Below are 13299 nucleotides of genomic sequence, written 5' to 3' on the forward strand. Positions count from 1 at the left end.
ATTCATGATCCCTTTGACAACAAAGATGTTTTAATTTCAATGGAGGCAGTATGATTACAATAAAAAAAATATGTAATCATAGTAAAAGAGTTAAGTATATCTTCCATGCCACCTGTTCCCACATCTGTTCCTACTCACCTGACACTGATCCTTCTTAACCAGGAGTGACTGCATCTTTAGGAGTGGTGATGGTTTGGGGCGTCCTCCCACAATAGCAGTCAAGCCCGGTGCCATCCCAGTCCCTGCTGCTGCTATCTCTCGGGCAAACAGGTCAAGGGCGCGCTTGTCTTGGTGATGCACGGACATCCACACCACACCCTCCCTTGGGCCATCTCCAGGGCTGAAGCAGATATGTAAAGGGTAAAATACAGGATTTGCAATTCTCCCTTCTACTATTATACTGTAGCCGTTGTCATCATTTTGGCATATAGTAATTCAGAGTCAGTTCTCACTTAAATTCTAGAATAAGTGCGGGAATACAGTTACTTTTAGTGAAACAACTCTGAGACATGCCTGTGTTTTGCTGTTGCTAAATTGGAGCCTGTCTAGCTGAGAAGACCTTTTGACCACAGGTAAGCAATGGCTTGCGTGGAGCCGTCCTACAGATACCGTACAATCACTGTGTAGGGATCCGTTGCTCCCCTGTGGTAGACAGTGCCTCACCTGGGTTGGACCAGGGTCCTTCCTACAGTGAGGTTCATAGAAACAGGTCTGGCTCCCAGGTGGACACCACAGCTGTTCCACCCGGGGTACACAGTGCCATTGTGTGTAGGTTCCTCATCAGTGCAACATGCTTGTGTTTAAAGATTAAAACACCCATTTCCACAGGCAACTTTAACTGAAGAAAAAGCATTAAATCACCAGCAACTTAATAATGAAACATCTTTAAATGGGGACTGACTATACCATTGTCATACATGGTAATGAGATCTGGCCCAATGCTATACGATCTTGATGGGATCACAAATCAGAGGGGAGGTGAAGATGAAGGTACAGTACATTCTCTCTCCCTCTTCATTGCCACGAGAAATATAAGGCTGCCACATTCCGATGCTAACACAGTAAGGCAAGTAGAGAGTTTTTTAACTCACTTCAGATTCTGTTAGTCAGCTTGTCTGAATCCAAGGAAATACAATACTGTATGAAGGCAGCACTTTTATCCCAACTTCCAGGGCCACAGACTTAACCCCTGCTGGTCTGCTTCTTTGATAGGTAGTTAACTTCCCTGAGTGATTGTTTTATAACCTGATGTAAATTTTACCTCATGAAGTTTGCAGCTTGATCCATGCAGACTTTCATTATGCCTTACATGAGGTCTGCGGCTTGGCAAGGGTTAACATAAAGAACATGAATTCCACAGTGCAAAGTAACATACTTATGCTTGGCATAAATCTAATGAGACCTTCACCATGCCGTTCTATAACTTTAGTAAGCTGATTTTACAATAATACAAGATGTAAATCACTGTAGCTAACTACTAATACACAATGAAACACCCAACAAGTGGTATTCCTGTGAACCCACCTAGCATAAGCTCCGTATGTGTCCTCTGCCCCGAGGACCTGCACGTGGGTTCTGAGGAAGTCTGGGAGACCGAGTGTTTTGTATATCCCTCGGCAGCGGTTCAATATGGCCTCAGCAGTCCTCCTGCCTTTATCTCTACTACGCCGCCCCCCAACACAGCATACCGCTGTAGCCTTGAAGCCTGCCAGGTATGTTGCCGTTACCTGTAAACAGTTGCTGTACTGTACTGGGTATAATGTACAGTAATACCCCACTTATCCCTCTTAATTCAGCCAAGGCCCTGCTAGATAATGCATCCTGATGGATAATGCTGTAATACCCTCTAACCCCTACCAGTATACAGGAGGTAAAATGCGTGTAAAACTAAACTGTTTTATGGTTTTTATCATTACAGTACATTAATTCTTTACTCCATTAAATCCCCACAATTCTGACCTGACAGGTGAGTGAAAATATTTGCTGGCAGTGAGGTAGGTCACTGAATACCATATACAGGCCTACCCAATATCAGGCAGTGTTGTGTACCAGTGAGTGTTTGGTCAGTGAGCATGTCGGATATCGAAGTAATTTTCCCCATAAGATACCGAAGAAAAACCAGAGATGCGTTCCAGACCCAAACCCAGACTCTCATATACCTTACTCAGTCAATGGAGACTGACACAGAAACATCATAGGTAATGTCATTATCCTCATAAACAATACTGTAAAACTGCTAAAATATGAGACATCAAACATCACATGCACGAAGGTAGGTGGGTGGGACTTGCAGTGTTGAGATGCTTCGGGGCAACTGACAGCCAGGCAGGCAGCTGGCAACGTACCGAGAGAGGCTGGGGGAGGGCAGTGGGACAAGAAGGGAGACAAGCAGGGTTGGGGTAGGGTGGGGGGGACTGGAGGCAGACAAATGGGGGTGCGGAGGGTGAATGGATGAAGAGGGAGACAAGCAATGGTGGAGGAGGGCGGAGAGACAGGAAGGGAGACAAGAAAGCCAAACTGCCCTACTACCCCCTGCCCCCCAGTCTCACTCATTCATTCACTCTCACTGACACTCTTCCACTCTCACTGATTCACTCACTCTCACAGACTCACTTTCCCACTCTCACTGACTCTCTCTCTCTCTCTCTCTCACTTACACACACACACACACTTTCACGCAAGGGAGACAAGTGGGAATGGGGGAGGATTGGTGTGACAGGGAGACAACCAGGGGTGGGGGAAGGCAGAGGGACAGGGAGGGAGACACACCTGACAGTACTCAGTGTGGTAGGGGATGGAGGAGGGATAGGGGGAGGGGAAGAAGAGAAGGGATGGAGGGAGGACTGGAAGAGCATCATGCACCACTAAATCTGAGTTTGGACGCGCCCATTTCAAACCTAGGAAGAGGTGAAGTGTCCGAACTAGCGAAGCGACGACTGTTTGGATTGTGGGAATGTTCCCCAATTTCTTCTGTTTGATGTAGTAGGCAGTTAGTTACTGATGCTTCAGTTATCGAGGTATGGCTGTGCTGTATAGTGGTTGCTATGGCAATGGTGTGCCCCACAGTGAATGGCCTCCAGTTGCACCAGCACCAAAACATTATTACTATATACAGCACTGGTATTTTATGCACTTCAAACTCATTTTTGATTGAACTGTGATAACAATATAGAAAAAAATGAAGTGCTGATAGGATTATTTTAGGGTTATTTGGCTAAATTAATGAGATATGCTGCATGAATTATGAGAACTGTGTTCATAAAGGTCACAAACTGTGGGTAAGGATTGCTTAATTATGAGAATTTCATATTCATATTAACAAAAATTGATTGCTAAGAATCCACTAGTTATATGAAACATGAGAGAAAGGACTCATCTGGTTAACAATTAAGATTACAATAAATGGTGTAAATATCACCCATCTAGTCCCTTGTCTTTTTAGGGGTTGATATTTAGGTATTGGGCAAAAACGTGAGGGTAGACTTATGGCCCCCAAACTAATAACAATAATCCAATTACTGGTACACCCTTGTAGAAGCTGAAGTAAGGTAACAAATCCACAAACTCCATGAAATTTAACATTCCAACACCAGATGGCTTACTCTGTTACTGAGGTCAAACAGGCTCTACTGACAACATATGCTCCACACTTTGTTTTGGTGGAATTGTGGGTGGTTAGGGTGTTGCAGGGACCACAAGGAGTGGCCGGTGGTATGAAAAATTCAGCTGTCACTCACACTGGTGGATAATGCAGTTGAAGATGGATACTGCTTTAATTCAGTCAGAATTTTTACTTTGACTGATAATGACACATGCTGGTTAACACAGAGAAAGATAAATGGAGAGTGCTGTAGTTGAACACAGAGAAAGATAAATGGAGAGTGCTGTAGTTGAAAATGGTAGTTTCCTACTAATTCTCAGGTACAAGTAAAACAAGATAACAGAAAGCCTATATCTGTTAAATACAGGCATACCCCGATATCCGGCGCATCAATAACAGACAACTTGCTACACCAAACAAATGATATTGGGGAACATTCCCACAATCCAAATGACTGTTGATTCACTAGTCAGAACATTCTGCCACTCCCTTGGTTTGAAACAAGCATGTCTGAGCACAGATGTGGTGGTGCCTGCGGGTCTCAATGTCCTCCCTCCATCCCCTCTCTTCTTCCCCTGTCCCCAACCCCCCCTCCCTCCATTCCCCACCACACTCAGCACTGCCAGGCATGTCTCCCTTCCCCCCTCGCCCTCCCCCATTCCCAGTTGTCTCCTTCTTGGTCCCCCCCTCTTCCCTGCTTGTCTCCTGTGTGTGTGTGTAAGAGAGAGAGTGAGAGAGGTGGGGGTAGTAGGGTAGTTTGGCTGTCTTGTCTCCCTCCCCATCCGCCCACCCTCCCCCATCTCAGCTTGTCTCCCTCCCAGTCCCCCCGCCCTTCCCCAGCCTCGCCTGTCTCCCTCCCCATCCTCCCACCCTCCCTGATTCACTCATCCACTTTCCCACTCTCACTGCATCTGTTGGCATGAATACCTTCCTGCATGTGATGGCTGATGTCTCATTTTTTGGCGGTAGTATTGTTTATGAGGATAATAACAACACCTATGGTGTTTCTGTGTCTGTCTCTATTAACTAATGTATATGAGAGTTTGGGTTTCGGCCTGGAACGCATCTCTGGCTTTTCTTCAGTACCTTATGAAGATAACTGCTTTGATATCCAGCATATTTACTGACTGAACAATCCCACTGGTACGCAACACTGCTGAATATCAAGGTATGGGTGTAATTAAGGTGCTAAGATAACAGGAAGGTTATGTTCAATACATAATTAACACTTTCCCATGACACCCCTTCTCCAACAAACCATCCCCTTCCAATTCTTGCCAAAGTGTCAGCCACCATGTCATGGTGTCCCAGGGTGTCCAAAGAATGGTTGTGCATTTAAAGTTTGAATGTCCCAGGGCATCCAAAGAACAGAAATATGTTATGATATTCAGATAACATAAAGATTACAGGTATACTTCAGAGAGGTTGGAAACTACAGTAATCCCTCCAATATCCAACGTAATAGAGCCATAGGCATGTCCGGATAGTGGTCCTGTCCGGATATTGGGCTCCAGGCTTCTGGACTTGTACTTATGGACCCTAACTCAGAAAAATACCTATATAAATCCCTCTGGACATGCATAGCACCTATTTAAGACCCAAATCACACCAATAAGGGACATACAAGACTGAAATAAAAGCAAAAGAAGCATAAAATGAGGTTTTTGAGGTAGGTTCATACAGTTGCAACATTCTGGGTACTTACAAGTCCCTGGCTCCTGGACTGGTAGTTATGGACCCTAACCTAGCCTAACTCAGAAAAACACCTCCCTACTGCACATGCATAGCACCTAAGACACAGCATATTCACACCAATAAGGGACATAAAAAAGTGAAATGAGGTGTTTGAGGCAAGTATAGTATGGAAAATACAGTAGAGTACAGTATGAAACATTCTGCCTACTTACAGCAAGTCCATGGCCATCTCGATGAATAACCGCCTCCTCTCAGACTCTGACAGTAAGAAGGATTTCCTGAAGCACTTGCAGTACACTGTTCATGATGTCTTGCACTGAACTTAGTCATTCGCACTCAGAAGTCCATTCTCTTCACAGTGAGCACTCTTGTCTTACTTATGCTCCATTGTAACTTAATAAGTGTTGCACTCAGCACTTTAAGTCTTTTCACTCATAAAACCAATTTCAAAACAAAACACACAAGTTAATTTACGTTAAATTTATTCCAAAAATTGTTTGTCTTTTCACTCACAACTCTAAATCCTTAACACAATGCACTGTTTTTTTCACTGCACAACACTGTAAATTCCCGTGTGGTCTAATGGAGAAGTTCTTGGCGTCTAATCACTGTCAGAGTCTGAGATTAGCACAGGGAGGTGACCTAGGGGTGCGTCGCTGGGTCGTGGTGATGGCGTACCCACTGCAGACGACTCTGAAGACAGACGCAAACTCATGTCGAGCGGTGACTCCACCGTGGCTGATGTGCTGGGCTGTGGCTCGGAGCATGAGGGCCTGTCTTGGGGAGGCAACGGAGTGGAGCCAGGGCTGGGCACAGCGGGGGTCACGGGCCTGAAAAAGCTGTCAATCGTTGATTGACGCAAGGAACGACAATTCTGATGATTTTTGATGCGCTGCCTGAAAGCACGCACTTCCTCCACAAGTCCCAAGGGCTCTATCTCCCTGTCGCAGTCCGGGTGTTCCAGGTAATCCAGAACGAACTCTAGGTGTTCCCGGAGTGCACTCAGCTTGGGGATGGCTGGAGTTGTGTCATGCTGAGAGGAGTCTGCATCATCGTCGCCGTCCTCGTCGAAATCTTCAAGCTGGGTACTGACACCTGGAACTGAAGATGCGATCTCGATATCAGACAGAGTCTGATACCCAGGATCGCCCTCGTCGTCATCCAACCACTCACACACTTTGTCCACATCAACATCGTCGTCATCCAACCACTCACACACTTTGTCCACATCAACATCGTCGTCATCCAACCACTCACACACTTTGTCCACATCAACATCGTCGCCATGCATACGTAGACGTACATGGAAGTCATCCCTGTCGACACCTAGGAAATCGTACTCTGCATCCGTTACGAGAAGCAGACGAGACCAACCATTTTCTAGAGTCTTGACAGGGATTTCTTTCCATGCACTGGCCCAGTTGTAGATTGCAGACCTGATGTTGTAGCGGCGAAGGTTTTCCAAAGTCCGCTGGCCTCGCATGTCCCGTCCCTCCCTGCGCTCGTCCTCGTCCTCGAGAACAACCATCACCTCATCCAGGAACTTCCGGCGGTATAGGCGTTTCGTTGTCACGATCACTCCTTGGTCCATTGGTTGGATGAGAGCAGTAGTATTAGGTGGCAGAAACATGCACCTAATGCAGCCATTCTCAGCCACCAAGTCCTTGTCGCACGGGTGGGCAGGTGCATTGTCGAGGAGAAGGAGGGCCTTTGCCTGGTCGCGTGGGATTCCCAGTTTCTCCGTCTGGTAATGTATGACCTCCTTGACAAAATGGCGGTGGAACCTGTCTTTGAAGATCTGGGCTGTGAACCATGCCTTCAAAGAATGGTACCAGATGACAGGAAGGACATCCATCACCCCACGAAGACACCAAGGCTGCTTTGCATGGCCAACAATAACAGGCTTAAGCCGGTGCATGCTGTTAGCATTGGCACAACACAAAGCAGATATCCGTTGCTTGGAGAGTTTGCGGCCAGGTACACGCTTCTCCGTCTCCTTGGCTAGAGTTTTCGTTGGCAAAGAGCAACAGAATAAACCAGTTTCGTCAGCGTTGTAGACTTGACTGAGAATGAGGCCCTCCCTGTCAATCAAGCCCTTCACCTTGTCCCAAAACTCGTCAACTCCATCCTCGTTAGCGTCCAAAGCTTCACCATGAGACTTGCGGTTGGTAAGGCCATGCTGTAACTTAAACGCGAAGAGCCAACCCTCGGATGCCTTGAAGTCTAGGGCGTCGTGAAGCCTTGCGAACTTCTCAGCAGCAGCCTTCAGCTCCGTACCACGTACAATCACACCAGCAGCACGTTGCTGTTGATGCCAAATCAACGTGGAGCGGTCGACTTCAGCAAACTTGGGAGTAAACATCACCTTCCTCTCCACTTTGCGTTTGCTTCTCGACCAGAAGTCAGCCGTGTACTCCATGAGTTGGTCTCGGGATCTCTTGATATCAAACAAAGTAGATCGGGCCAGGTTAAACTCGCGGAGGATGTGTGAAGAAGACCATCCCACATCTGCTTTCTCCAATATCTCCCGCTTCTTCTCCAGAGTCAATACCACTCTCTTCCTCTTCTCAGGCGGTGGGGCCATCATCACACAAACGAAGGAGAGGCACGAGAGCAGCAGGAGTGCCTGCAGCAGGTAAGGCACCACTACAAAAGCGAGTACGTGGGCAGCCATGACAACGAGCGTTCACTCACGACGAGAGACAGGCGGAAAGTGGGGAGGATGCAGGGGCGCTCTAGCGGATGTCAGAGGAATGACACGCCACAACAAAGCTGTCCCACGCCCAGTGCGCCAAGTTCAAATTATGGGCGGAAAAAAATCGAATTTTTCTTCGTTTTTTTGCGGTTTTCGGACCATTTTGGGAATATTGGATCCCAGGACGATTATGTCCGGTTAGTGGGGATGTCCGAATAGTGGGCGTCCGGATATTAGAGGGATTACTATATATATATATATATATATATATATATATTCACTTCTACCCCACTATTCAACAGGGATGTGTTCCATAAAATAGTGGCTGAGTAACGAACTGGTCAAATAATGAATCGATTTCTCCCATAAGATTGTATAGAAATGGGGGGGTTTGGTTCCTGACCACCTTCATCAATCAAAAAATATTCAATAAAGATGAAAAAAATACTGGAAAATATGAACAAAAGTGGCACAGGGATTTAAGCTGTTTTCTTATAGACCTATATTCTCAAGGAAAATTATTTTAGTACTACATACATCTCATGTCACTGACATTTGATTATCAATAAAAAAAATATTGGAGAACAAACACAATATACCTATTTAGCGATATTAAAGAAAGCCACCTGAATGCCTTTGATAGCATGCTTCCTGCCGATCCCGCCAACTGGACATGACGTCATCACACCAAACAAACTCATATTATTCAATTTAAAACCATAAATAGTAGTACACGCCTAACTGGAAGTGCTGAAACTTAACTGGGGGGCTTTGTCCCTAGCACCCCCCAATGATTATAACCTACCTAACCTAGTGCAAACTAAGATATGCACTACATAAAACTGGCACCAAAACAGTATTGTCCATTAAGAGCGTTCGTTAGTCATTGGCGCAAACGTCACCCAACCATCCGATGGTGAAACAATCTCTCAGGTTGGTGAGCATATGACTGCACTTGACAGGGGTAACTGTACGGGCCTTGGCTGGAGCCATAGTGGTGCTGTAGTATACCATGAGGCCAAATAGAAATGCAGATGAATGAAGAAGCAACCAATCAGCAAGGCAGCAGGCAGGAGACTTAGGTAGCTCAGTCGGTCTGTCTGACGGCGTGCAGTCTGAATTGTCGAAATGGCGGAGATAACCATGTCGAACAATTGTCGAATGATGATCAGTCGAAAAATTAGGACTTGGTGTGTATATATATACATATATACATACAGCGGCCTCACACAGTACACGAGTGGATGGGCAGTCCACGACCTTGTGCAGTGCAATTTCGCGTACTGTGAATACATAATCTTATGGGAAAAATAACATATGGGTGGGACCCCCTCAAACTCTGATGTTTTTTTAACCTTAGAGACATAATAAAGGGAAAACTTCTTTAGACATATACTACAGATATAGCTAAAATAACAAAAATATGGTCAGTCATCATAAAAACAGTAGAAAACAGGCCTGATGGACTTAAATAGCAGGAGTTCCGAGGTACAGCAACACACTTAAGAGTGCCCCCGCCGCAGCAGCTGCACCACACGTGTTGAACTGTTGGCTATGTTGTATTATTCCAGACTTTGACGAAGAAATTTACAGTCTGTCAAATGTTATGTTTCTTACAGAATGCAGCAACAGTCATTATGGTGGGGGTTGCAGGTATGCCAGGTGGAGCAGGTGAGTCAGGTGGGGCAGTAGAGGTGGAGGGGACGGCAGCAGGCGAGTCAGGGGAAGTGGTGAGGGGAGGATCCCCCTCCTCGCTACTGCTCACATTTTCAGCAATTTCATTCATCTAATCTTGTTTGTCTGTTTCATTCCTCATATTGGTATGGACATATTTGCAGTATAACAACATGGCATTCACAAAACAACTGTTATTCAAGTGAATCCAAATGTTATTATGGAAACTGGGTAACTATTCTGACCTAATGTTATTGCTGAAAACGTTATTGTCGGTCGTTAATGGCGAAATCTTATTGGAGATTCCTCTTAACCCGTTAACTTCGCATGGTTTATTTTTGGAGGTGTCCGTGGTGGGCAGACATAGGGGTAAAAATTACATTTCCCAAAGGCCAAATTTTGTCTTAGGAATTGAGAGAACACATGCCAAAGTATACAGTAATGAAATATTAGCTCAATATTTACCTTGGTAAAGCCATGGATGAACATCGAAGTGTCTGATTACCTACTAGAATGTATGGTTTTCGTTTTCTTTTTCGGTTTCGGTTTCGAAGGCTCAAACATGCTTGCATGGGTCGGCCTTGGTCACCATGGCACTATATTTGAAATTCACATGCACAGCCAGGGTTATATTGAGCAGTCGCATTCGGAACAGCCCAGGCTGTATACAGCAGTTAACGGGTTAAGCACCTCCCCCATGAGCCTCTAACGTCACGATGGGCGCGTTGTGCCTGGGGGGGGGGGTGTATTCTGGGGAAAATAGCGGTTTTGGGCAACTCCTTGCATCTGCTTCCATATTGTGGGCTAAACTCGCGTATTGAAAGTTTTATGGTTTTGCTTTTTGATCACTTGTGTACTATGGTTTTGCTTTTTGATCACTTGTGTACTATGTGATTCGCGCACTGTGATCACGCGTACTGTGCAAGCCCACTCTATGTACAGTATATATGCAGTATATATATATATATATATATACAACTCATAAACAATCCACTATGCCCTCACTGTAATGCAACACACCTTACTACAACACATTTATTTACCTCATCCTTACAACACAGACAGTCCTTAAACATAATCTCAACAAAGATCTCAAAGCATCAAAGCATCTGAGTGAGTTGGCTTGTTTCATCTGGTTCACCAAGTTCACATCCAGATAAACCTGGGGCCACAATAACAACAACAACAGTAACAACAAAATACCAGTCATCCATACCTTGATGACAACTTTATCTTGAGAAAGGATCTCATGGTCAGGTGACCTGACAAGAATGCTACAGATCAAGCAGCCAGGAGTGTAAACATCAAGTGAATGAACATGACTAACCCAGCTCTCAACTTACCTTATAAGAATCTGTTGGTGGTTTTCCCTTTGCCCCTGACAATACTACCCCGCCATCTGCTTCTGTAACTTGTACGCCAGTAAAGTCACACACCACATCTGGTAAAATGTATGCTCTGGGATCCCCGATTTCATAGAGGAGTTGCTCAGAGACTGTTCCCGTGCTGATAAGTCCACCTGTGCCAGGTGGCTTGGTGATTAGTGTGCGGCCAGACTGGTCAACCTCCGCAATAGGAAAGCCTGTCAGACAATGGTTTGGGAGAGTTAGTTATACTGAATATGGAGAGGGGAATTGAAAACTGTGAATTAAACTGCACAGGTACATAAGGGATTATGACTGAAGGAATTTTAAGTTATGAATACTGATCATATATAGTAGCTCTGTATAGATTATAGACAATAATTACAAAAAGTTAAGAATTTTCTTAAATGGGCTGGGTCAAGAATGGTACAGGTACACCACCAATTTTCCAGCATCACTTTTAATCTGGACAATTTACAACAGGGCATTGAAATTCTTGCACCTGCCAGATTAGTTTACTCAGCAACCACAGATGGTGTTGACTGTTGGGTGTGGCTTGTGCTCACTTGGACTGCTTACACTGCATGTCTTGGTGATGATGCCTGTATTTTGGCTGATTCTTAGCATATTTTACTTACATTTAACCCAAGCTATGCTTCTAAGACAGTTGCAGTTGTCAATGGTGGTGTCATGTAAACACCAGTCTGTTTCAGTCAAACTTCCTTGGTCGTGGTTAATTGGTCCACCAAACTACCACAATGACAAAGCCAACAAAAGCCAATATAAAGTAATACAGTCATACCACTACTTATGAAAAATCTGCAGATATGAAAAAAATTGTGTGTGTGTGTGTGTGTGTGTGTGCGCGCGCGTGCATGAGTGCATGCGTGCATGCGTGTGTGTGTGTGTGTGGTGGGTCAGTCATAGCAAGGAAGGATGGGGTCAGGTGAAGACACTGGCAAGGAGGTGAGGTGATAATTGCAGTTCAGGGAAGAGTAGGGGATAAGTGGAGGAGTGGAGATAATAATGGGCTTTAATTTGGGTGTGGGGGGGGAGAGAGAGAGAGAGAGAGAGAGAGAGAAAGGGGGGGGGGAGACAGCACAGAAGTAGGTATGGAGTAGAACGGTGATGGGGTAGAGGGAAAGAATTTTTAGGTAAGGAGTAGAAAGCAGATGAGACAGAGGGAAAGAGCTCTGTGTCCTTAGTAATTATGGGATTAGGTTGGGTTGGAGAGAGAGAGAGAGAGAGAGAGAGAGAGAGTATAAGAATGAGAGATGGACTTAAGGAAAAAATTACTTACGAAAGACCTTCAAGAACCAGTTACTGTACAGTATTTTCATAAGTTGGGGACAGCCTGTAAATGGGAATAAATGTAACTGTTTGGGGGCCCACAAGTTTACAGTCACTCTTTTGCCTTATACCTAAATAATTACTGCTAAATAGAATGGAGGGACTGGATCAGCAATGTTTACATGGATTCTGCTACTCTCGATCATGAACAAGACAACTTTTTCTCTCATACTTCTTCTAACTAGCTTTGTGAGTCAGTATAAGTATCATTATCAGTTGATTCTTATACTGTAACTGACCATTCCTAACCATTAGTTTCTATTCTTGTGAATACAACACTTCTCATAACAATTCTCATTCTTTTAGTCAAGTTTATCCTTAACCCCTCCATGGCCACTAGCGTCAAATGACGTTTAGCTGATAAATGGCCCCAGGCGTTGTTTGAGCACGGCCTATAAAAAAACGACGAAAATTTTTGGAAAGTGAACAAAAGTTCTGAACGTCTTCAGACTGACCTACACTACACCCCCATACATCATACAAAGTAGTTCAGAGCCTGCTGCTGTGCTTGAGTGGATTTTTAATTTTTTCGGTCGTAGCCATGCCTACACACACACAGTTATACCTATTATCTCGACCCAGACAGAAATTATCATCTTTCTCCTCCCTTGCAAAACACACACAACCACCATGTTTACGATTATGAATAAATACAGTCATAAACAAAAAAGAATTGATAATAAGAGAAAAATACATTTTTGTCTTGGTATCTTTACCTATTTGCTCAGGTTTGTTGTAATGGTTTGGATCATTCGATGCAGTGTGACTTGTAGAAAACTGTGAAAACTTTTGGGAAATGAACGAACATCTGCGACATGAGACCGACCTTCACTTCAAGCTCTCACATCTCATTTGTCAGTTCACCACCTGCTGCCGTGATGAGTGGACGTATGATTTTTTCGCTCGTGGCCATGCCTAAA

The 13299-nt window shown here is 44.7% G+C and overlaps 1 protein-coding gene across 1 annotated transcript in view; it reads right to left on the reverse strand.

Annotated features, from left to right (window-relative positions):
* Positions 1-13299, reverse strand: part of LOC145401958 (uncharacterized) — a 189911-nt gene that overhangs the window by 42616 nt on the left and 133996 nt on the right. The window contains exons 7-9 of the mRNA XM_080274063.1: positions 11009-11247; positions 1525-1727; positions 139-340 (exon numbers count right to left, since the gene is read on the reverse strand). Of these exons, the coding sequence (XP_080130189.1) occupies positions 139-340; positions 1525-1727; positions 11009-11247 (644 nt within the window). The remainder of the gene's footprint in view (positions 1-138; positions 341-1524; positions 1728-11008; positions 11248-13299) is intronic.

This window comes from Coenobita brevimanus, chromosome 57 (assembly GCF_032717465.1).
Source record: "Coenobita brevimanus isolate Jiangsu-jjx chromosome 57, ASM3271746v2, whole genome shotgun sequence".
NCBI classification, from domain to species: Eukaryota; Metazoa; Arthropoda; class Malacostraca; order Decapoda; family Coenobitidae; genus Coenobita; species Coenobita brevimanus.